The sequence below is a fragment of the Trematomus bernacchii genome, unplaced genomic scaffold, assembly GCF_902827165.1.
Source record: "Trematomus bernacchii unplaced genomic scaffold, fTreBer1.1, whole genome shotgun sequence".
Taxonomy (NCBI): Eukaryota; Metazoa; Chordata; class Actinopteri; order Perciformes; family Nototheniidae; genus Trematomus; species Trematomus bernacchii.
Genome location: NW_022987640.1, coordinates 849889 through 877712, shown reverse-complemented (window position 1 = coordinate 877712; position 27824 = coordinate 849889). Strand labels below are relative to the sequence as shown.

General features: G+C 35.7%; 1 protein-coding gene across 1 annotated transcript; it reads left to right on the top strand.

Moving 5' to 3' along the window:
• LOC117484769 (breakpoint cluster region protein-like) lies at nucleotides 1-27824 on the top strand. Its single transcript, XM_034133197.1, is given in 5 exon segments — nucleotides 1-294; nucleotides 1217-1682; nucleotides 1684-1802; nucleotides 27403-27547; nucleotides 27707-27824. Coding segments are annotated over 5 exon segments (1125 nt in total). The 5' UTR covers nucleotides 1-17.

The following is a 27824-nucleotide window of genomic DNA, read 5'->3' as shown; positions in this document are numbered from 1 at the left end:
GAATAATAATAATCATCATGGTGGAGCCGGTGGGGTTTGTGGCTGCATGGAAAGCCCAGTTCCCTGAGTCTGACCCCCCCTCCATGGATCTGGAGTCACCGGGGAACATCGAGCAGGAGCTGGACAAATGCAAGACGTCCATCAGACAACTGGAGAAGGAAGTGAACAAGGAGCGTTTCCGCATGATCTACCTGCAGACTCTGCTGGCCAAAGAGAGGAAATCCTACGATGGGCAGCGGTGGGGATTTAAAAACTCTCCACAGATCAACGATGGAGACCAGCACACAGACACAGGTGGGGACATTAACTTGACATTACCTGGTTGAGCTGGATGTAAGAAGGCAATCAATCCTTAGTACCAAATATCAGCCCGATGTTTGCCTGCCAGCTCTGTGAAACAAAGTCTTTGTTATGTCCAGAGGTGGGAAGTAACTAAGTACATTTACTTAAGTAGTGTACTTAAGTGCAATTTAGAGGTACTTGCACTTTACCTGAGTATTTCCATTTTGAGCTACTTCATACTTCGTGGTTTGTCTACAGCAGTAAAGTGCTACGTGATGCCACAAATGTATCTAGAAATGTCACATGTATAATAATTATGATTATATACACACATAAAGACAACATTTAGTTGATAATACTTTTGTACTTTTACTTAACCCTCCTGTCGTGTTCAGGTCAAATCTGACCGTTTTACTACTTTCATCAATAATATATATTGTGTTTTACATGTTATTGCCTCAGGGCTTTATGATATCCTCCACAGTAGGCATTAGAACATATCATGTAATTGCTGATCACCACTTTCATTGCATTTTGGGTGGTTTTAGTCAACTTTGTAACACCTATGGTGACCGCCATAGGAAGTGAATGGGTTTATGTTCATCCACCAGATAGTACACACCCACAAATCGACAAGCATGACATTTTCAGTGTCTATTTTCTCTGCAGTTATTCATGTGAACCAGTAACCTGAGACATTGTTTACAGCTTAAAAGGGAGTTAAATAATATTTGGTGATGATTAATGACTTTTGTGTTAATGTAAGAGCAGTTAAAATTGGACTAGGAATACCAAAGTAAGGCGGGAGAAACAAACACAGGAGTACGATTTTGAATGCAGGACTTTTACTTGTAATGAAGTACTTTGACAGTAATGTATTGGTGCTTTTTACCCAAGTAAAGCATCTGAACACTTCTTCCACCTCTGCACACAGATGAAGTAAGCAGTAAAGCACATCTGGAGGTGGATGCAGCGTCTCCGAGCAAACAGAAAGATGTTGGTCCAGAGGTTCCTGAGTATCCTCCAAGCACAGGCTCCGTGGCCGCTCTGAGGTCCAACTTTGAGCGCATCAGGAGGGCCAACTCTCACTCTGCAGGGGACGGGAGGGGCCTGTCGGTGATGGAGAAGCCCTTCTACGTGAACATGGAGTACCACCACGAGCGAGGCCTGGTCAAAGTCAACGACAGGGAGGTTTCAGACAAGATCAGCACCCTGGGGAGTCAGGCCATGCAGATGGAGAGGAAACGGTCCCTTCATTCACTTCCTGGGAACCTTTCTGCTGCATCGGGGGACATCAGTAAGGTGCAGAGAGGGAGATCCACGGAGGGAGTCAACGGGGCGTACGAGGAGGTGGGGGGGAGGTCCGAGTGCCAGCCCTACACCAGTGTGTACGTGGGGGGGGATGATGGGGGAGGGGGAGCCTCGAGTGATCCACATCCGGGACCACAGCCAGGAGGAGGACGCTCACCTCACCTGGCCCAGGAGGTCCTACTCTCCAGGGAGCTTCGACGACGTGGGAGGTGAGTGTGGATCTTTTATCATTAAAGGTCCCCTATTATACTGTTTTTCATCAATATATTATAGGTCTCAGATATATACAGAACATGTCTCTGAAGTGTTTGGCTCCAAACACCAAACAGATCATTGCAGCATCCCATAATCCCCTCTGTTTCAGCCCTGTTTCCAAAGTGCTGATTCTCTGTCTGTTACTTTAGATGAAAATAAGGAGCCCCTCCCCACGCCCCTCTGAGAGATATTTGGTTAAAAAGAACTCAATAGGCGCTTTCACACCAAGTACTTTTCAAGTACCCTACCTTGGTTGGTGATTGGCTAATGGTTGCACAAGCCAAAACCTCGTTATGACATCATAAAGTGTCCAAAATCTGATCAACTCATTTTCAGACAGGTTTTTATAGAAATGGATCAGGACAAAAAGAGAGAAACTTTCAGAGTCTCTTTACACAGAGGGGACACATGTTGATGTAGAAGAGACATGAAGAAGAGGGGACACATGTTGATGTAGAAGAGACATGAAGAAGAGGGGACACATGTTGATGTAGAAGAGACATGAAGAAGAGGGGACACATGTTGATGTAGAAGAGACATGAAGAAGAGGGGACAACATGTTTGATGTAGAAGAGACATGAAGAAGAGGGGACACATGTTGATGTAGAAGAGACATGAAGAAGAGGGGACACATGTTGATGTAGAAGAGACATGAAGAAGAGGGGACACATGGTGATGTAGAGACATGAAGAAGAGGGGACACATGGTTATGTAGAAGAGACATGAAGAAGAGGGGACACATGTTGATGAAGAAGAGACATGAAGAAGAGGGGACACATGTTGATGTAGAAAAGACATGAAGAAGAGGGGACACATGTTGATGAAGAAGAGACATGAAGAAGAGGGGACACATGTTGATGTAGAAGAGACATGAAGAAGAGGGGACACATGTTGATGTAGAAGAGACATGAAGAAGTGGGTTTTGCATAATAGGTGACCTTTAAAATAACTGCCATGTGTGGAATAAACAAATCTATATAAACATTGTGATGAATCTTGATTTCCCCCCCCCCCCCCGTTAGGCGGGGGGGGGGGAAATCACAACTGAATGCACAACTGAACCAAATATATAACCTAGTTCTGCAGTTTCTATACATTTCATTGTCGGTAATGTTACATATAACACCTTCATTTAATCCGATGTTTTATATTGTCTCACATCCTTTATCCCTATTAGAAGGTCAGAGATATTAACCCCTTCCTCATTTAGCATGATTAGCATGTGTAAAAGCTCCCATGGTTAGTTGGGAGTGACAACATGGACTTTCACTGCTTCCTCACAGGAACCCAGTGGCTCTGCACTTCTTTCAGGAGTGTTTTCTTTCTCCTTTTCTCTTTCCCACCCCCTTCTGCTCTTCACTGCCGAGTGCTCACAGAGAACAGCTCACAGAGAACAGCTCACAGAGACATGACTGCCCTCCGGCCTCCAGCTCTGTCCACCCTGAGTGTTTTTGTGTCAGCGCACATCACTGTTGTTGTCGTCGGGTGGCGAGTAATTAACTTAAAGGGGTTGTGTAGCGTGATAAATGTAGGGAGGTTCTTTGTTACGGGAGGAAAAAGAGGATGGCGATGGAGATGGAGATGGAGGGGCTTAAAAGTGTGTCATGCGGCTTCCAATCACAGCGGGTTTCCTGTTGTGATGTGTGCACACAATGGGAGAATCAGTCATTGAGCAGGAGTATTGACATGTTAACAATATAACAATGTTAAGTGGGATAAGGAGGAGAGTGGCAAAGGGGGCGTTTTGTCAAAGTGAGCGAGGACACGGGGAAGTTGTCGAGGCCAAACAGGGATTGGCACACAGAGCGTATTAGGATTGCCTCTACTGCCGCCCGAAAAAGAAAAAAAAAGGAGAGTTATCCAGTGTGAGTGAGATTAAGCAGATGAGCAGAATGGTGTGTTGTTATATAAGGTGATCCAGCCCAAAGCTCTCTGGCACAAAGCATGTGACGGACAGGCAGAGACACGGTGATGTAATCTGCATCAAGGGAAGCTAGATGTTCAAATCTATTCTGAGATGTATGGAAAGTTTATTCTCCTACTGAAAAAAAACACTTATGACAAAGACTAACTTCTTTGTAAGGAGAACATTTAGTTAAAGAGGACATATTATGCTAATTTCCAGCTTAATATTAGTATGTAGTGTCTCTACTTTAAAGAGTCCTCTCCTGCTGATGTTCAGGTGTATATCAGTATGTAGTGTCTCTACTTTAAAGAGTCCTCTCCTGCTGATGTTCAGGTGTATATCAGTATGTAGTGTCTCTACTTTAAAGTGTCCTCTCCTGCTGATGTTCAGGTGTATATCAGTATGTAGTGTCTCTACTTTAAAGAGTCCTCTCCTCCTGATGTTCAGGTGTATATCAGTATGTAGTGTCTCTACTTTAAAGAGTCCTCTCCTGCTGATGTTCAGGTGTATATCAGTATGTAGTGTCTCTACTTTAAAGAGTCCTATCCTGCTGATGTTCAGGTGTATATCAGTATGTAGTGTCTCTACTTTAAAGAGTCCTCTCCTGCTGATGTTCAGGTGTATATCAGTATGTAGTGTCTCTACTGGGACATGTCTCCATGCTTTAATGTTCAAAAAGCTCTTTATTGTTCTCATACTGCCTGTGCTGCAGCACCTCTTTTCACCCTCTGTCTGAAACCAGAGCCCAGTCTGCTCTGATTGGTTAGCTGGCCGGCTCTGTTGTGATGTTGAGATGTCCCGCCCCCTTAGCATATCACTAGCCAATAGAAGTGTTACATAGTGATGCCAATATGTTCCAGAATTAAGAGCTACATTAGTAAAGTAAACAAGTACAATCAAAGAGTTTAAATATAATTAACGAGGAAGAGAATGCCTTTGTATTTATTGGGTTTTCTATATATTTGAATATGCTGCTTTCTTCTGTTTTATTTCCTATTAAAGTGGATATTTTAAAGTATTGGACTGGCAAAGTAAGAAACTTAAAGACACCACCGTGCAACCCGTGGAGAAGTACATATATAATACATTAATGCAATGCTGCCTCCCTGGACATCTTCAAGCCATCATTAAAAACTCACCTTGTCTTTTTGTCTGTCCTTGCACCATGTAAAGGGGCCTGGGGTCCCTTGAAAGGCGCTATAAAAATGTGAAATGTGCCAGAAACTGTCATTTCCCCTTGCTAATCAATAGCAAAACATACTTTATTCAAATGTAAAAGGCACTAAACAAAACATAGTCGTTCCTATGAATGAGCTTTCTAAGTGAATAACGTTTATTTTTTAGTGTAACAGTCATGAGCCGTCGTGGGTCGTCGTCATCGTCGACGGGGGGGGCGGGTGGCATTTTCGGCTCAGTTGAGGCACCCTCCGTGAGGTGAAGCCCCACGCAGTCTGCATGATCGGCCTGTAGGGAGGGACGGCCCTGGTAACAGTAGTAAACAGTAGTTCTGATGGGACTGGTGTGAATCTGCTGGAGTTCCCCTTGTATTAAATGACCCTGTCCTGTTTAAATGTGCAGTTTGTTTCCAGAGGAGACTTGTTGCTGACAGAATAGCGCAGCTGCCTCGTGTGCACGCTGCTTTGTGGATTAGCAGAGTCTGGATTTATTCTCTCATGTTGTAACAACATCCCTGTGCACGTTGCTGGATTAGACCTCAGGCAGCGAGCCCGTTTGTGGTTTGAAGTTTTTCGCAATAAAATGCTCTTTGTTGTGGTGGTTCACTTTAAAGGAGCAGTTGGAAAGTTCTTTGGTGTAGTTGTGTTTATTATAAAACATTGCGGCAGTAAATGAGCCTAATAAAGCTAACGTGTTGTAAAGGCGCTTTGTGCTCCTGTTGGCTGAGCGTTGTGTAACTATAAGACAAAGCTTCTTAACCTATACAATGCAGTCAGCTCTTTTCCCTAAATGAGGCTTTCTGGACTGTGAATATCCCACTGGAAAAAAACGCCACTAACATCTGGATTTTGTTTTCAGTGTGAAAGGTTAAAACCTGCATTTGGGGAGTGTGTGGGAGAGAAACTTCCTCTGGAGGGAACACAGGGATTTTAGCCTTTGCAGACCATTTACATGCACTAAAACCTATAGAACACACTACAGGAAAGGGAACACCCGAATGCAAAATAGGGCCTCTTTAGGTAAGTATATCATCAATTAAACCAACAGGGATTTGACCCTTTTTTAACATACATAATAAGTATTCTCGCCTGAAAACCACCAGACTCCATTGACAGAAACAGACATTTTACCTTCCTGATTATCAAACACATTCAAACTGGACAGAAACAAAATAACATTTCTAAAAACAATCTTTGTTTGTCTTTCCGCTGTTCTAATACCCGCCGTTCGTTCTGTTATCTATGGTAACATGACACCATGGTGGACAAACAAAATGGGCATGATGCTATGAGATTTATTTACAATAAAATCAACATTACCAGAATTTATTAACATACAAAACATGCATTTATTGTTTTCTCAAAGCCACCAGACTCTGTTGAGAGGAACAGTAATGTTACCTCACTGATTATCATAAGACACGCTTATAAAACGTACTAAATAACGGATATAAAATAAGTATTTACCGCCGTAATGTTTTCAATCTTGGGCAGAAAGGCAGAAAGGCAGAAAGGCAGAAAGGCTTACTTCATTAAGAAAATAAGGAACAACTTCATATAAAATAAGAATATTTGGTACTTGCAGCTCTAAAAATGGGGTAAGAGTTTGATAATAAAGAGGTATTAATAAAGTAATGCCATGTATTTTTCTAAGTTATACCTTGTTTTTAAACAAAATATACATGTGTTAATATGTATTAGAGTGAAATGGATATAATGGGAATACCGTGAACATAGTTTAACGTGACAGAGGGATAAATACACACATACACCGTCGGCTTTGCTTCAACCGGAAGTGACATGTTTTATTGCACATGTCCCTTTTATCACGGGAATACAGGAAGTGATTAGTATAAGAGTATTAAATAAATAAATTCATATCTTACAATTCATAATTCAACAAAGAGGCCAAACACGGGGAATAACTATAATTCAGGGTTACCAAATGCTTAACTAGCTGTTTCTATATCATTTTTCACTACTTCTTCACTCAACACGTTGATGCCTTGTGTATATTGTGTATATTTTACATTTCAAACTTTATAGAAACGCCTCTTATGACTGTGTATCTATATTGGGAAATTCACCATTGTTTACCCTTTTATAACATTAAAGGTGGGGCAGGTAAGTTTGAGAAACCGGCTCGAGATACACTTTTTGTTATATTCCATGGAATGCTCTTAACATCCCGATAGCAATGAATATCTGAAGTGCTTTGACAAAAAATCCATAAAAAAATGTCATCTGTGGAAGCTGTAGTACTGTAAAAAGCACGACCAATCATCTGAGCCGGCCCGGCTAAAATAACTGGATGGCCTACCTGCCTGTCAGCCTTCCATCTGTGCACAAACTTATCTCGTGCCCTCATTGGTCATGTGCGCGTTCGTGTGTGTTGGAGGAGGGGCTCTATAAGGAAGTGGCAGATTTTTTCCGGCTGTGTATTTTCAGATTTTAGCGATCTCGAGCCGGTTTCTCAAAATTACCTACCCCACCTTTAATGAATGTATTTTATACTAACAAGCTACTTGCCGAAATGTTATTAAACTTGGTGAAATAGCATTGGCCAAAGAATAATGTGTTAAAGTTTTGAGCGGATCGAAAACACAGTGCGGAAACACAAGATATGTTTTCTTCATTATCATTGAGGGAGAGTGTTTGTGCTGCATTCATGTGATCTGGAAATAATCAGAAACAACATAATTCAGAACAACTTGAAAACAGATGTCAACATGTTGTTTAAAACGCTCTGAGGCATGACATACAACACATCTTCTTAATAGTGTCCATATTGTTTCCACATTACAAGTGAACACTCATCAGCACACCAAAGAAAAAAACAACCTTCCTCTTCTTTCAGCTTTAATATCTTCCATCTGGCTTAAAAGTTCATCTCATCCATTATATTAGTCCATTTACTCACTGTTCTTGTTGTCTTTTGTTTACTCGCGGCCCTCCGCATGGCTCAACAGCTGATCGTTGCGCAATCCATACTCTCTGTTCGCGGAGTCTCCTTCTTCCATTCACAAATATCCAAGCCGGGATTCCAGTCAGCGATGCGTCTTTATCATCAGTTATTCCAGCGGTCCGGAGTCTTTGACTATGTCGTGGCCCATTCTTGTAGGATATTTAAAACTGTGCCACATTAACAGGGATCCGCTTCTTGACTCACACGTTAAAAACAGGCCAAATAAAACTCTGGAGGCGCTGATTCCTTTGGCTTCCTCTGGCGGATTTATTGACTTCTTCCATAAATTCAAACAAACTAATAAGCAAAAATGATCAATGTAACGTGAGGTCAAAGATCAACACACTCTCACTCCATAAACGTCCAGGAGCGACGCTTGGTCAGGGTCCAGAGGCGTGCAGTTGGGACGCTCCTAGGCTCCTTCAGCTTCATAAACGGACGCAAATAGCTTTCAACTGATTGCAATGTATTCCCAGCTCAGATTAGTTATTATTACATAGAGTATTGATCAGATTAGTTATTATTATTACATCGAGTATTGATCAGATTAGTTATTATTACATAGAGTATTGATCAGATTAGTTATTATTATTACATAGAGTATTGCTCAGATTAATTATTATTACATAGAGTATTGATCAGATTAGTTATTATTATTACATAGAGTATTGATCAGATTAGTTATTATTACATAGAGTATTGCTCAGATTAATTATTATTACATAGAGTATTGATCAGATTAGTTATTATTATTACATAGAGTATTGATCAGATTAGTTATTATTACATAGAGTATTGATCAGATTAGTTATTATTATTACATAGAGTATTGCTCAGATTAATTAATATTACATAGAGTATTGATCAGATTAGTTATTATTACATAGAGTATTGATCAGATTAGTTATTATTACATAGAGTATTGCACAAATTAGTTATTATCACATAGAGTATTGATCAGATTAATTATTATTACATAGAATATTGCTCAGATTAGTTATTATTACATAGAGTATTGCTCATATTAATTATTATTACATAGAGTATTGATCAGATTAGTTATTATTATTACATAGAGTATTGATCAGATTAGTTATTATTACATAGAGTATTGCTCAGATTAATTATTATTACATAGAGTATTGATCAGATTAGTTATTATTACATAGAGTATTGCTCAGATTAATTAATATTACATAGAGTATTGATCAGATTAGTTATTATTACATAGAGTATTGATCAGATTAATTAATATTACATAGAGTATTGCTCATATTAATTATTATTACATAGAGTATTGATCAGATTAGTTATTATTATTACATAGAGTATTGATCAGATTAGTTATTATTACATAGAGTATTGCTCAGATTAATTAATATTACATAGAGTATTGATCAGATTAGTTATTACATAGAGTATTGATCAGATTAGTTATTATTACATAGAGTATTGCTCATATTAATTATTATTACATAGAGTATTGATCAGATTAGTTATTATTATTACAGAGTATTGATCAGATTAGTTATTATTACATAGAGTATTGCTCAGATTAATTATTATTACATAGAGTATTGATCAGATTAGTTATTATTACATAGAGTATTGCTCAGATTAATTATTATTACATAGAGTATTGATCAGATTAGTTATTATTACATAGAGTATTGATCAGATTAGTTATTATTACATAGAGTATTGCTCAGATTAATTATTATTACATAGAGTATTGCTCAGATTAGTTATTATTACATAGAGTATTGCTCAGATAAGTTATTATTACATAGAGTATTGCTCAGATAAGTTATTATTACATAGAGTATTGCTCAGATTAGTTATTATTACATAGAGTATTGCTCATATTAATTATTATTACATAGAGTATTGCTCAGATTAATTAATATTACATAGAGTATTGCTCAGATTAATTAATATTACAGAGTATTGCTCAGATTAGTTATTATTATTACATAGAGTATTGCTCAGATTAATTAATATTACAGAGTATTGCTCAGATTAATTATTATTACATAGAGTATTGATCAGATTAATTATTATTACATAAAGTATTGCTCAGATTAATTAATATTACAGAGTATTGATCAGATGAATTATTATTACATAGAGTATTGCTCAGATTAGTTATTATTACATAGAGTATTGATCAGATTAGTTATTATTATTACATAGAGTATTGCTCAGATTAATTATTATTACATAGAGTATTGATCAGATTAGTTATTATTATTACATAGAGTATTGATCAGATTAGTTATTATTACATAGAGTATTGCTCAGATTAATTATTATTACATAGAGTATTGATCAGATTAGTTATTATTATTACATAGAGTATTGATCAGATTAGTTATTATTACATAGAGTATTGCTCAGATTAATTAATATTACATAGAGTATTGATCAGATTAGTTATTATTACATAGAGTATTGATCAGATTAGTTATTATTACATAGAGTATTGATCAGATTAGTTATTATTATTACATAGAGTATTGCTCAGATTAATTAATATTACATAGAGTATTGATCAGATTAGTTATTATTACATAGAGTATTGATCAGATTAGTTATTATTACATAGAGTATTGCTCATATTAATTATTATTACATAGAGTATTGATCAGATTAGTTATTATTATTACATAGAGTATTGCTCAGATTAATTAATATTATATAGAGTATTGCTCATATTAATTATTATTACATAGAGTATTGATCAGATTAGTTATTATTATTACATAGAGTATTGCTCAGATTAGTTATTATTACATAGAGTATTGCTCAGATTAATTAATATTACATAGAGTATTGCACAAATTAGTTATTATCACATAGAGTATTGATCAGATTAATTATTATTACATAGAATATTGCTCAGATTAGTTATTATTACATAGAATATTGCTCAGATTAATTAATATTATATAGAGTATTGCTCAGATTAGTAATTATTACATAGAGTATTGATCGGATTAGTTATTATTATTACATAGAGTATTGATCAGATTAGTTATTATTACATAGAGTATTGCTCAGATTAATTAATATTACATAGAGTATTGATCAGATTAGTTATTATTACATAGAGTATTGATCAGATTAGTTATTATTACATAGAGTATTGCTCATATTAATTATTATTACATAGAGTATTGATCAGATTAGTTATTATTATTACATAGAGTATTGATCAGATTAGTTATTATTACATAGAGTATTGCTCAGATTAATTATTATTACATAGAGTATTGATCAGATTAGTTATTATTACATAGAGTATTGCTCAGATTAATTATTATTACATAGAGTATTGATCAGATTAGTTATTATTACATAGAGTATTGATCAGATTAGTTATTATTACATAGATTATTGCTCATATTAATTATTATTACATAGAGTATTGATCAGATTAGTTATTATTATTACATAGAGTATTGCTCAGATTAATTAATATTATATAGAGTATTGCTCAGATTAGTTATTATTACATAGAGTATTGCTCAGATTAGTTATTATTACATAGAGTATTGCACAAATTAGTTATTATCACATAGAGTATTGCACTAATTAGTTATTATTACATAGAGTATTGCTCAGATTAGTTATTATTATTACATAGAGTATTGCTCAGATTAATTAATATTACAGAGCATTGCTCAGATTAGTTATTATTATTACATAGAGTATTGCTCAGATTAATTAATATTACAGAGTATTGCTCAGATTAATTATTATTACATAGAGTATTGATCAGATTAATTATTATTACATAAAGTATTGCTCAGATTAGTTATTATTACATAGAGTATTGATCAGATTAATTATTATTACATAGAGTATTGCTCAGATTAGTTAATATTACAGAGTATTGCTCAGATTAATTATTATTACATAGAGTATTGATCAGATTAATTATTATTACATAGAGTATTGCTCAGATTAGTTATTATTACATAGAGTATTGCTCATATTAATTATTATTACATAGAGTATTGCTCAGATTAATTATTATTATTACATAGAGTATTGCTCAGATTAATTATTATTACATAGAGTATTGCTCAGATTAGTTATTATTACATAGAGTATTGCTCAGATTAATTATTATTATTACATAGAGTATTGCTCAGATTAATTAATATTACAGAGTATTGCTCAGATTAGTTATTATTATTACATAGAGTATTGCTCAGATTAATTAATATTACAGAGTATTGCTCAGATTAATTATTATTACATAGAGTATTGATCAGATTAATTATTATTACATAAAGTATTGCTCAGATTAATTAATATTACAGAGTATTGATCAGATGAATTATTATTACATAGAGTATTGATCAGATTAATTATTATTACATAGAGTATTGCTCAGATTAGTTATTATTACATAGAGTATTGCTCATATTAATTATTATTACATAGAGTATTGCTCAGATTAATTATTATTATTACATAGAGTATTGCTCAGATTAATTAATATTACAGAGTATTGCTCAGATTAGTTATTATTATTACATAGAGTATTGCTCAGATTAATTAATATTACAGAGTATTGCTCAGATTAATTATTATTACATAGAGTATTGATCAGATTAATTATTATTACATAAAGTATTGCTCAGATTAATTAATATTACAGAGTATTGATCAGATGAATTATTATTACATAGAGTATTGATCAGATGAATTATTATTACATAGAGTATTGCTCAGATTAGTTATTATTACATAGAGTATTGATCATATTAATTATTATTACATAGAGTATTGCTCAGATTAGTTATTATTACATAGAGTATTGATCAGATTAGTTATTATTATTACATAGAGTATTGCTCAGATTAATTAATATTATATAGAGTATTGCTCAGATTAGTTATTATTACATAGAGTATTGATCAGATTAGTTATTATTATTACATAAGAGTATTGATCAGATTAGTTATTATTATATAGAGTATTGCACAGATTAGTTATTATTACATAGAGTATTGATCAGATTAGTTATTATTACATAGAGTATTGATCAGATTAGTTATTATTATTACATAGAGTATTGCTCAGATTAATTATTATTACATAGAGTATTGATCAGATTAGTTATTATTATTACATAGAGTATTGATCAGATTAGTTATTATTACATAGAGTATTGCTCAGATTAATTATTATTACATAGAGTATTGATCAGATTAGTTATTATTATTACATAGAGTATTGATCAGATTAGTTATTATTACATAGAGTATTGCTCAGATTAATTAATATTACATAGAGTATTGATCAGATTAGTTATTATTACATAGAGTATTGATCAGATTAGTTATTATTACATAGAGTATTGATCAGATTAGTTATTATTATTACATAGAGTATTGCTCAGATTAATTAATATTATATAGAGTATTGCTCATATTAATTATTATTACATAGAGTATTGATCAGATTAGTTATTATTATTACATAGAGTATTGCTCAGATTAATTAATATTACATAGAGTATTGATCAGATTAGTTATTATTACATAGAGTATTGATCAGATTAGTTATTATTACATAGAGTATTGCTCATATTAATTATTATTACATAGAGTATTGATCAGATTAGTTATTATTATTACATAGAGTATTGCTCAGATTAATTAATATTATATAGAGTATTGCTCAGATTAATTATTATTACATAGAGTATTGATCAGATTAATTATTATTACATAGAATATTGCTCAGATTAGTTATTATTACATAGAATATTGCTCAGATTAATTAATATTATATAGAGTATTGCTCAGATTAGTAATTATTACATAGAGTATTGATCGGATTAGTTATTATTATTACATAGAGTATTGATCAGATTAGTTATTATTACATAGAGTATTGCTCAGATTAATTAATATTACATAGAGTATTGATCAGATTAGTTATTATTACATAGAGTATTGATCAGATTAGTTATTATTACATAGAGTATTGCTCATATTAATTATTATTACATAGAGTATTGATCAGATTAGTTATTATTATTACATAGAGTATTGATCAGATTAGTTATTATTACATAGAGTATTGCTCAGATTAATTATTATTACATAGAGTATTGATCAGATTAGTTATTATTACATAGAGTATTGCTCAGATTAATTATTATTACATAGAGTATTGATCAGATTAGTTATTATTACATAGAGTATTGATCAGATTAGTTATTATTACATAGATTATTGCTCATATTAATTATTATTACATAGAGTATTGATCAGATTAGTTATTATTATTACATAGAGTATTGCTCAGATTAATTAATATTATATAGAGTATTGCTCAGATTAGTTATTATTACATAGAGTATTGCTCAGATTAGTTATTATTATTACATAGAGTATTGATCAGATTAGTTATTATTATTACATAGAGTATTGCTCAGATTAATTAATATTATATAGAGTATTGCTCAGATTAGTTATTATTACTAGAGTATTGCTCAGATTAATTATTATTACATAGAGTATTGATCAGATTAGTTATTATTACATAGAGTATTGATCAGATTAGTTATTATTACATAGATTATTGCTCATATTAATTATTATTACATAGAGTATTGATCAGATTAGTTATTATTATTACATAGAGTATTGCTCAGATTAATTAATATTATATAGAGTATTGCTCAGATTAGTTATTATTACATAGAGTATTGCTCAGATTAGTTATTATTATTACATAGAGTATTGATCAGATTAGTTATTATTATTACATAGAGTATTGCTCAGATTAATTATTATTACATAGAGTATTGCACAGATTAGTTATTATTACATAGAGTATTGCTCAGATTAGTTATTATTACATAGAGTATATCTCAGATTAGTTATTACATAGAGTATTGCTCAGATTAGTTATTATTACATAGAGTATTGATCAGATTAGTTATTATTACATAGAGTATTGATCAGATTAGTTATTATTACATAGAGTATTGCACAGATTAATTATTATTACATAGAGTATTGATCAGATTAGTTATTATTACATAGAGTATTGCACAGATTAGTTATTATTACATAGAGTATTGCACAGATTAATTATTATTACATAGAGTATTGATCAGATTAGTTATTATTACATAGAGTATTGCACAGATTAGTTATTATTACATAGAGTATTGATCAGATTAGTTATTATTACATAGAGTATTGCACAGATTAGTTATTATTACATAGAGTATTGCTCAGATTAGTTATTATTACATAGAGTATTGCTCAGATTAGTTATTATTACATAGAGTATTGCTCAGATTAGTTATTATTACATAGAGTATTGATCAAATTAGTTATTATTACATAGAGTATTGCTCAGATTAGTTATTATTACTAGAGTATTGCTCAGATTAGTTATTATTACTAGAGTATTGCTCAGATTAGTTATTATTACTAGAGTATTGATCAGATTAGTTATTATTACATAGAGTATTGCACAGATTAGTTATTATTACATAGAGTATTGATCAGATTAGTTATTATTACATAGAGTATTGATCAGATTAATTATTATTACTAGAGTATTGCTCAGATTAGTTATTATTACATAGAGTATTGATCAGATTAGTTATTATTACATAGAGTATTGCACAGATTAGTTATTATTACATAGAGTATTGATCAGATTAGTTATTATTACATAGAGTATTGATCAGATTAATTATTATTACATAGAGTATTGCACAGATTAGTTATTATTACATAGAGTATTGATCAGATTAGTTATTATTACATAGAGTATTGATCAGATTAATTATTATTACATAGAGTATTGCACAGATTAATTATTATTACATAGAGTATTGCACAGATTAATTATTATTACATAGAGTATTGCTCAGATTAGTTATTATTACATAGAGTATTGATCAAATTAGTTATTATTACATAGAGTATTGCACAAATTAGTTATTATTACTAGAGTATTGCTCAGATTAGTTATTATTACTAGAGTATTGCTCAGATTAGTTATTATTACATAGAGTATTGCTCAGATTAGTTATTATTACATAGAGTATTGCTCAGATTAGTTATTATTAATGTCCTATTGGGAATTCAGATCCACAATAATAATGAAAGCCTCCACACTGAAAAAATTGATACTTTGGATTAACTTTTTTTTTAAATCGCTAATTTTTTTACAGCAAATTGTTTTATTTTATTCCAAATGGATTTTTTGACCTCAAAAAATGTATTTGAGTCAAGTAAAAAATATTGCTTCCGTCTAAGATATATATTTACATTCACACAAAGTAATAAGATGATTCATTCTGAAGACCACACAACATTTATTACTTTGTTATAACTTAATTTTTCCTTTTGGACTAACCTCATATTTATATTAGATCTAAGTAGAGTTTTTAAGTTTGTGAAAAAAGAAAATATTATAATATATATATTTTTTATTATAGCTTAAAATATCTCCATTTATTACAAAGCAAAAACTTTAATGTACATCAATACAATACTGTGTTTTGTTTACTGTAAACAAATTACATTTTGACTTAAACTTATAACACTTTGTTTAGCTCAGTTCACATAAAGACAGGAATATTCTCTTCAAAAGACCTTAACATTTATATAACTCATCATTTCAAGTTAAGAAGATTGTAATAATACATTTGTTTCAACTTAGATATATTAGTTATATTGACTTCTGATTGCAAGTTTATTATTACATAATAATTATTGCAGCAAATGTGTTCAGATATATAACATGTATTTAATAAAACATGTTATACATCAACTTGAACACGGCATGTACTCGCTACAGGGTGTACTGAGGGTTTGTGACTGCAGACCGGTTACATGCAGAGAAAGCTACATCACACAGGGACGGGTACGAACAGAAAAGCATGACATGGGACCTTTAAATAAAAGTGTTGGTTCATTAGGAAAGTTATTATCTCCCAAAGTATATACATTTAGACAATCAAACATTCAGTTCAGGAAAGCATAAGGGTTTACCACCTCTTTGTCCTCTTTTCTTTGTGTGGCCTGCTGACCTGACCTGACCTGACCTGACCTGCACTGTACAAACTATATTGCTGGATACACATACTATGTTTGTTAGAAACAATGTAGGAGACCCCACAAAATGTTTCCTCTCAATAAGGGCTTGAAATGTGCATTCATTTGTTAACGATCTCAGCAGCTGACCTCGTGGTACAAAGTACACTGCTGAAAACAAGAACAATGTGTACAACAGTCCAAAACCGAAACTCCCTTCTTCCAGGAGCTATGCCACAGTCCGTTGTTTAGAGGTGATATCTCAGCAGTGCATTTCTGAGTCCATGGATTCTTGCAGAGCACTGGTCTGGTTTGATGGCCATGATGACCTTTTGAAGGGACTCCAAAGAGTATTTCATGTTGCGGGGGTACTCGAGGTTGAGGCAGTAGATTGCCCCCATTAACATGGCGAAGCCTGTGGGCACATCTCGGAGGTCATGTAGGATGATCTTCTCTTCTACCACCACAGCCACACATTTACAAGCTACATTTACATACTTATCAACATTTACAAATACCCATAGTTTCAATGAGCATTTCATTTAGACTTGCTTTAAAAACATTCAGAGGAATAAAATTGCTCAGTTTAAATTCCAATCAACAGTCCAACCTGCATTCCTTTCAGGATCACATCGAGGGTTTCTCCATGAGCCTAATAACAAAGACATATACATCTTAATTGACTTTTCCAAACTTGAAATAAAAACACGACAAATTGCAAGGTCATCACTTTTTCAGCCATTATTGCGATTCCTAAGTTAACAATAGTAATACTTAAACAATACACAATATTGTAACAATGAGCATTATATTGGCTATGGCAAAACCTCAAATTAGGCGAGAGAAAAGTAAATGTATAATATGTAGTGATATAGTGACATCACACATCCTGATTACGTTGGAGGAATCCTCTGGAATAAATATTGGAAGAGCGAGTAGGGCAGCCGTTCTTCTGTTCTGGTTTGTGTCTTCCAGGGGGAAAAAGACAAGGGTAGGTCAATATGATAGCCAAGCTAGAATCCTTATCTTTCCCTCATTTGTTAGCTTCTTTAAGATGTTCTTTCAAATGTTTTTTAAGTAAAGCTTGGGTTTTATGGGATTAGTTTTGTTTCATAAAGATAAAGCAACACTTTCTCAGAATCAAGCAAAACTAAGAGTTTAAGAGAAGAAAAAAAACTGAGTCAAGGAAAACTAATTTAATTTCAAAAATAAAACTATAAGTTGCAAACAAATCATTTGTGTAATCATGTAAACTATAAGTCTGTTTTCTTTGTTTTAACATATCTTTTTGTTTGCAGTTCTCTTTGCTTCTTTCTCAATGATCAGACTTTTGCTCTCGCTGCAGCTCTTCTCCTTTGCGCTCCTTCATTTGTTGTTTTCAATTCTGACACAAACGTCCCAGGTGGGCGGGACTTTCAGGGGTGCGTCCCCATTGGCTACTCAGTTTTTGAGTGACAGCCCACTACACCACAGATCATACAGTGCAACTCATGCAGCAAACTCCGGAGTCCACTCGGCCACGTTTGTGTTGGTGCCTCCTGGGGAGTTTCATGAACATATCGGACTTATCTTATGGATTAGTGTGCATTATACTTGTGTTGTGTAGTTTATACTTTATTCCAACTTTAAATATTTTAATACCTGAACACACTGCTGCTGTAAAACAATTTCCCAATTTGGGATCGATAAATGCCTGTCTGTCTATTTATTTATTTTATAGATAAAAAAAACACATCTATATATTTTCAAGCTAAAGGTGATACACAATATAAACTGTATACTGTTATTTTTTCAAAGACATGTTACATTTCAAAAGCATATATTGCTATGTTTAGGACAAATAAAGACTGAGCCAGTGATAACAGCAACGCCCAGCATGGATGAAGCTGGTGCAGGGTCTTTCTTCATGCCCCCCCTCCGTGCTGTCCCCTCAGAGGAAGTGGGAAACAACACAGTCTCACTCCCTGAAAGTCCAATAGCGACGCTTGGTCAGGGTCCTTTGGCGTGCAGTTGTGACGCGCCAAGTCTCCTTCAGCTTCATAAACGGACGCAAAGAGCTTTCAACTGATTGCAATGTATTCCCATCGGTGGCGGTATTTGACGCTCAGGGAAGCACCGCATCGGTCCATGTCGGCGGCAGTTACAGGCAATGTGAGCGTCCATTCCCATTGGATAATGGAGGATTTTACACCCGGAAGTAAGTATTCTCCTTACTGTCGATTGATTTTACAGTGATATCTGCACTACTCATCAACTCAAAAACACCAGATTATCCTTGTTAATTACACAACATTGATTGGTTTAAATTGTGTGCAATGCTTTTGTATTTTTCCCCTTCGATTCGGAGAAACAAATATTTTTTGATATTCACGAGGCGGCCGTGGCAGTTAGCAGCTAGCAGCTAGCTAGTAATTATGCTAATTTACACATCAATCGTTATGTACTTTTATATTACGCTGTAACAGGATCTAGTGATATCCAAGCAACAGAGCTTAATTTAGCATGATACTTGTGTCGGTTGTACATGAAACCACTTGGTAATATATACAAATATATGTATTTTGAGTTATGATCAATTGTGAGTTAAATCTTTATCTAAAAAGTAAAGCTGATGATGGATTACTGTGGTGGAGTTAAAATAAGAATAGCCTATTTCTTTTTGAAATGTGATGGAGTAAAAGGATAGTAACTGTGATTATTCATGTTAAGTAGCCCACAAGTAACTAAAACGTATAATAGGTGTATATATATATATATATATATATATATATATATATATAGAATAATTAGCACCTACAGCTCCTAAAGCATATAATCAGGCTACAGCCGTTGTGTATTTTATTATGTGAAGCACTAAATGGTTTTAGAAAAATATCGACTTTGTTTGTAGATATCTACTAAACTAAAGCAAATAAAGAGAGTAGGCCTGTTATACTGAGTGATATATATTATACACACTGCTCTGCTTTCTGCACAGACCTCACAGCTGTTCTCACTGTAAACATTGCGTCGCGATGAAAGCAGTTAATAAAATAATATCCAGGGGATGCATGCAGAGCTGTCATTGGCTGAGATAAGTCCGGCCGTGCGTCACGACTCTTTGAAACATCTCTGTTCCCGGAAATGCATCCACGAAGGAGCCGTGGAGGACCGTGGAGGACCCATCAGTGTATCCTCGGTTATAGCTCCTCCAGAGAGCCTCCTCGACGCTCGATGCTCGGTCCTCGAAGTGCATTTAGAGAAATGAGATGTCCTTCAACATGGCGCGCTAAAATTCATTTCCGGGTCACTACCGGAGGACCGAGGAGTCGAGGAGTCGAGGAGGGGGATTTGATGAAATGAGAAAGGGCCCTTGACTCCCTACTAAGTAGTCAGCGTGCCTGCGATTACTCACCTTTTTCAAGGCTGATTTATGCTCCATGATATTTTGTAAGTTTTGTTCCTCACCTAGTGAGCGATTTCATTTGTGCTTTTTTTATAATTAAATCGATGTTTTGTTTGTTTTATCTGAGTGGTCCAGGGTATTCTCTGAATACCTTGAAGGCCTTTCCGAGCAGCCTATCAGAACAGAGCTTGTCGGCAGTCCCTTCAGACAGACAGGTAGCAGCACCTCCCACTTTACTGTCCCACATTATGCCGGATTTTCTTGGTTTATTTTGAAGGTGACTGGTGATGAACAAATGACTAAGCTGCCAGTGTGTGAAAGACACACTCAGAAGCCAAAGTACAGAAGAGAGGCTTTCTGATCTCCTCCTCCTCGCTATTGAGAAGGACATTCCTGTTATCCAGTGAAGTAATAAACATCTACGGGACATGGCCCCCAGAAGGTTGCTGCTGTAAGGGAGGAAGGAGAGACAACAAGTGAAGACACGAAAACATATTTAACAACTTCCAAGTGCAAAGAAAGATACAAAGAAAGTTAGTAACAAAAGAAGTTATTAACAACATATTTAATTTCAGATTTCAAGACATTTTTAAATAATTTCAGTAAAGTTGCAGTATTTTTGCATGTTCTTAATAAATATTTTTGCACCGTTTTTTCAGCATTTTTGATGTGTTTTGTCCAATTAAATTAAGTAAATGAGTAGGAGAGGAGAGCAGAATGCACTAAGTGTAATTGTTGTAACTAAACTTAGCCCTACTTGTAGTTTGGAGTGTAGGTTGGTTTGCGTATTTATGTAGAGAACAGCCTTTTTCAGTTTTGTGTGAAGATTTTTGTTGATTTTGAAGTGTTATTTATTTGAATACCACAAAAATAATTCAAAGGACTTAATGTTGTGCTAAAATAAACTAATTATTATAGCAATTTTAACTAGTCGCATAGAAAACATGCACATTGTGGCATAGTTTCCTTTGTTGATGTCTGCTCTTGTAGTGAATACTAAAGTAGACCATTGTCTCTGTGTTAACTGATTATTTTGTAGAATTATGTTGAGTATTAAACAATTGCGTGAATGTATTAAATTAATTGGTCGGTAAGCCAGAGATGTGCAACTATATTTAACTTTTAGTTTTACATTTTTTTAAATAAATGATTATGGGATGTGCCCTTTTTCTCACTTGAGCCCCTGCCCCCCAAAATGTCTGTGCACGTCCCTGGCTGTCTTACACACACACACATACACACATACACACATACACACATACACACATACAGACACACACAAACACAATCAAACACTCATACCATACTCACAAATACACACACACACACACACACACAGACACACACTCACACACACACACACACACTCAAACACACACACACACACACACACACACACACACTCACACACACATAGACAGCAGATTTGTATTCTATTTTCTTTGGGTAAATAAATATTTTATTGATCTTCCCATCATCGTCTTTATATTCAGACATTAAGAGTTTTTTCCATTGGAGGCCGCGCTGACGCCTCCACAGAGAGCGTGTCTCACAGTTGTGCAATAGCTCCCTGTCCTTATCGCTGGTGGTGTGTGTGTGTGTGTGTGTGTGTGTGTGTGTGTGTGTGTGTGTGTGTGTGTGTGTGTGTGTGTGTGTGTGTGTGTGTGTGTGTGTGTGTGTGTGTGTGTGTGTGTGTGTGTGTGTGTGTGTGTGTGTGTAGTGTGTGGTCATTGAAAACGTTCTCCACAGAAAATGAGCCGGGTCAATGAGTGTGAGTTTCTAAAGTTTATAAAGATATCTTTTTATTTTATTTGTTTTTTTATTTTCTCCTGATAGCTTTGTGAAGCACCTTGAGATGACGTTGTTTTTAAAGTGTGCTATATAAATGAAATGTATTATTATTATAATTATTATAAAGTACCTGAAGGCATCCTCAGACCTGAACGCGTCACAAGATGTTGCTCACACTGACAGCTTTAATCTGATAGGGCGCCCTGGTCGTCATGGAGACAGGAAACGGTTTCTGTAATCTGTGATCCATCAGCGTCTTCATGATCAGTTCCTCAGAAATGCAGTTCAGGGAAGTGAGCTACACTTGAATCTATATTTGAATATATGTGTTTCTTGATGCTCTTAAAGCACTTTGAATGGCCTCGTGTTGAAAGATGCTTTATCAATAAACTTTCTTTGCCTTTCCTTTAATGGAGCGATTGAACAAAGGCAGTGACAGAGAATCAAGACGTCCTCAGAGAGAGTCTGTCTCCTTCTATAGATCTCACCCTGATGAACACAGAGAGCGACTGGACGGCAGCACGACCCTCTGTTCACACTGAGATCATGGCCTACAGAAACACCTGATCATGTGACTCACTGTAGAGGCCTTCACACAGCGGGGGGGGATTTGTCTGAAACAAGGGGGACTCCTGAGAGTTCACACCTCGAATCAAGCTAACCAATCATGTTGAGTCTTTATTAATGAGGATTACAGAACCTCTCCATAGTCAGAACCAAGCTGGTTCCACCTGAACCTGTTCCTCCCCGGACTCTGGTCCTCTGCTCTGTGACTCTGATCTCTGAGTCCTTCTTCTACTTTTCTACACACTTTGTTTTTTGCACCTGCCTTTGTTCAGTCTGGCTTTTAGTTCTTTAGTTGCTTGATTAAAAATGTTAAGCAGCAAACCCCAATGTTAGTTATTCTGTATGTGTGTGAAAGAGTTTGTTATTTTAAATTGGTCTCCTACTGAACTGTTTCAAACACGTCATGTGGTCTTAATGTGATCTTATCAAAGTTAAAGAGAATTATATAAAAAACACCCATCACAAACACACACACACACACACACACACACACACACACACACACACACACACACACACACACACACACACACACACACACACACCCACCACAACCGATAAGGACATGCAGCATATTGCACAACTGCATAAGGACACACTCACATTTCTTATGGAGGCAGGAAGTGTTTAAAAGCATTGAGTTTACTTTTATACGGTGTTCTCAGAGGTCATACTCTGCATGCACTTTATGGGATGGATCAGAGAGTATTGAGTTTGTTCCTGAGAACAGAGTGACTGCAGGGACTGATTCCCCCCCCATCACTTCCTGGTGACAGCTGAGATCTGACAGAGAGATAGCAACATGCTAACGGTGCTCTCTGATGTCTCAATCACTCCCTCAGTAAACACACACTGTTCACAGGACTCTGACACGTACATACAATCATCATATAGGCTTCAACATGTCATGCTATATACAGGTTAAGCATACGAGTTAAATATGCTGCATAATTCTATATTTACACGCTTTGCACATATGTATCTACAGTGGGGGGGTGCTGTAACTTCTAGAGCCCCCTGAGAGTGTTCCTGTTTATCTGAGTTCACTTTAACCCTTGGATGGCGTTCATATCGTTGTTATTCAGCCGGTGTTCGGGGGTCTGGAGTCCCGCTGAGCTACTGGGTTTGTAAATGAACACAACCAAACAATTGGATGTAAACATACTCAACAGATGTTCCCTTTATCCCAACTACAAGCCGTACAAACAGCTGATAAGGTTCATGGTTGCCCTTTACCTTTGTTGGAGCACAATTATAAATAAAGACCATATTTGTTTTTATTTTAAAATGCAATTGAACAAAACAATTATTTTATTAAATCACGATATGACAAATGTACAAATAAAGGGTTTTTCTTAAGTATTTTTTTAGAGCATTTCCAACATTGATGTGAGTCTACACAACACTTCAGCCCCGTTAACACCAGTGGAGAACCGTGTCTATCACAACTGGACCTTCTGTAGACACACACCCCCCCCGCCCACCCCGCCGTTATAATATCCGTCTTTTCACTGAATTATCGTCTTGAAAAGGTACTGACAACAATTCTGCAACAACATCATCTTCACCTGTTTCCATTTCAACGTTAAAACAATAAAACTTCAGATGAATTGCTCCTAGGCATTTCTCTGGATCCTCTGTCTCTCTCCAGTGAACTACCGGGGTTGCGGTCGAATAGTCCATTTAGCTTAGGAACCTTCCTAACGGAGTGAAATGACCCGGAAGTCCCTCAGTGGCAGCCATGATAAGTGCCGTTCGAATTCTCTAAATGAAAGGAAAGGAGGTTTCAAACTTCCTTTATAACCTCCTTTAGCTTAGGAACCACTGGACCTCCCTAACCGAAAGGAGAGGAGAAAATGCTGCCCCACAATGCCTTGCGGCCGCGGCATTTGCCGTCTAACAACAGTCGGCCGTTCACGGTTACAACCGATTATGAACGAGAAATGATATCATGAAAGTTACGGTGCTTATTAAGCATTTTAAAACGTATGTGGTAAGTTGCCAAAGTGCTTTGTTTTGAACGTCCATCAGTATTATAATCAAAAAGAGAAATGTGAACGTTAGTTTTTACTGAAATGATCAAATAAAGTCAACATTTCACAGTCTTTACTGAGCTGTGTGGGGTTTGTTCAACTTTTAAAAGATGTTTGAATGGTGATATACACAGTGATAGATGTTAAGGACTAACGTTTATAATAAATACATTTGTATTGATTTTAAGATCTTTTCATACAATCATACGTATTGGGATCATTTGTATTAATGTGAACCGGAGGGAGAGGGTGACGAGCATAAGTTTCACTTTCCTTTTTTATTTCAATTCCAACTTTGGTCATGAAGAATATGTTTCTCTGTTGTCCCCGTTCATAAAGCATAAAACAACAGCATCAGAGCACGGTGCAGAGTCTCTAGATGAGTTTACAGTAGTCCCTCGTTCTTATTAAACATCCATGTTGTAGTCCGCTGTATAGAAAACTGTAGTTTCCATAGTTTCCCCACAGCAGCAGGCGCACATTTATGACCTCCGCTGGCGCATCATAAACACGTCGGATAGTGAAAGTGCAGTCGGATTCTCTACCGCAGTCTCTTCTCCTAAATCCTTTTGAATTCTCCTATCCACTATCCCTTAACCCCGTGACGTTTCACTCAGAGGTCAAGGAATAGACGATAGGGTTAGAATTTAGGAGCTGATTTTTTGGACTATTCGACCGCAACCCGGGCCTTCTAGAGCACCTGGAACCGAGGGAAACTCTGAAAGAACACGCCCATTGGCTACAAATCAATATATGATTGGTTGATCAAACTGTCAATCCAAACGCTCTCATTCAGTGTGAGGGCAAGGGCCTTCTGTCAAGGATTAAGGCTGCTTCTCAGGTCGATTAAATGGAATCCTTGCGTCCCTCACTTGCGTCGTTTCCCTGCGTTTAGTCCCTCCCACCAGGGAAGCATGGAGACGCAAGGAAACCACGAGAAGCAGGGAAATGAGTTTTAAGAGCAATGGGACGTCCTTTCCTCCGGAGCGTCACGTGAAGCGACGTCCGTTTGTGATGACACCGCACAGCTGATGTCTGACAGCAGCTCTGTCCCCGTTGTTTTCACACACACCCCCGCCTGTTAGTACACATTTACTGACATATATACATTTGTATCATCTGTTGTAGACCCAAATAAATAAAATAAAATAAGAACTCATTCTCAAAAAAGATAAACGCCATTCTTAAAATGTATAAACGAACAATAGTTAGATTAATATTGATTAGAGTGCACAATAGAAATAAAATAATTGAGAGAAGAAAAAGAGGGGGGGGTCAAACTCCATTTCATCTCGGGCCACATCAGCATTAAGTTTGCACTCAAAGGGCCGGTTGTAACTTTAAGACTATATAAATAAATATATATAATATATGTAAAATAATGTATTATACGTTATTGACTCTCTCAGAAGTCTAGGGCAAATAATTCTCTTCAGTGTGAATATCACAAAATGAGTAAGAAATCATTGCAATGTGTACTATACATGTAGGACAGTAAAAAAAACAGTTTAAAAGGGGAGTGATTAGTAAAATATGCATAAATAAAAAGAAAGAATACTAACTAGGTAAGAAGCCCTGAGACACAGTTTCGTGAAAAAAGACCCGCAGGCCCCGGTACCGGGAGCTCTCGGGCTTAACAGGTTAATGAGGATTACAGAACCTCTCCATAGTCAGAACCAAGCTGGTTCCACCTGAACCTGTTCCTCCCCGGACTCTGGTCCTCTGCTCTGTGACTCTGATCTCTGAGTCCTTCTTCTACTTTTTCACACACTTTGTTTTTTGCACCTGCCTTTGTTCAGTCTGGCTTTTAGTTCTTTAGTTGCTTGCTTAAAAATGTTAAGCAGCAAACCCCAATGTTAGTTATTCTGTATCTGTGTGAAAGAGTTTGTTATTTTAAATTAGACATTTATGTTTACTTGTTCTCCTTCTAAAGACTAGCGTTGGATAATTTCCCTCAAAATAGGATCATGTTCAGCCTCTGATGTGATGATTTGACATGTAGCTGAAGAGAGAAGAGAGCGGGAAGTGACCATCAGATATCAATACCTTATCAATACCATCAGAGATCTTTCCAGAGAGACTCCACCTCTCGCTTTACGCTGATATAATGTGAGGACAAAACATGAGATGCTCAGAATAAAGAGAGCGAGAGAGAGAGAGACAGAAGAGAGACATGGATCACCTGCTGCTGCTGCTGATGCTACTGGTCTGTAGCTCAGGTAATAATCCACTTTATTATTTATTATATTCAAATATCTTTGTGATCTCTCAAGAAAACACTGCTCGTAACACTGACAGCAAGACACACACACACACACACACACACACACACACACACACACACACACACACACACACACACACACACACACACACACACACACACACACACACACACACACAGGCCTGGCACCATCACAGACATGGTGCACTTTAATGCTACGATGTGTGTGATCTTAGATAGTAATTCAAATGTATTAAATATATCCTACGTCAAATACTCTACATGTGTTGTATAGACTTTTGTGATTTGTGATTGGCCCACACTCAGACCAATCAGGAATTGACCAGCACTAAACTTGTAGAAGCCGAGTATGTTGTGTTCGAACTGTTTCTTTGCACACAATTGAAGGCTCTATACGCCCCAAGGTGATGGGAAATGGATCATTAATAAACTCCTCACCACCTTCCTCAAGACCCTGGTAGCCATGCCAAGTGTCATAGGGGCATTTAAGTCTGCCTTAACTTTCGGGGTCTCCACTGCAGAATGTGGGAACCTGAAAAGCCTCACGCAGTAGGGAGATGGTTTGCATGTGGAATAAACATCTTGGTGCTTACTCTGTATTCTGTGTTTGCTGCTCGGTCAGCGGTTGCCCAAGTTGAAGGCCCAAGCAAAGCTGCTTTGTTTAGTTATTGTGAGTGTGTGCCTTGCTCCTGAGTGCTGTGTTCCCAGTGATCGTGCCGCCGTGCACACGGAGTTTCAAACGTGGTTTCTATGCTGCTCTTTATTTCTGTGTCTCTACGCAGTGATGTTGGCCATGCTGCTGGATCTTATCTACATGACGGGTTAG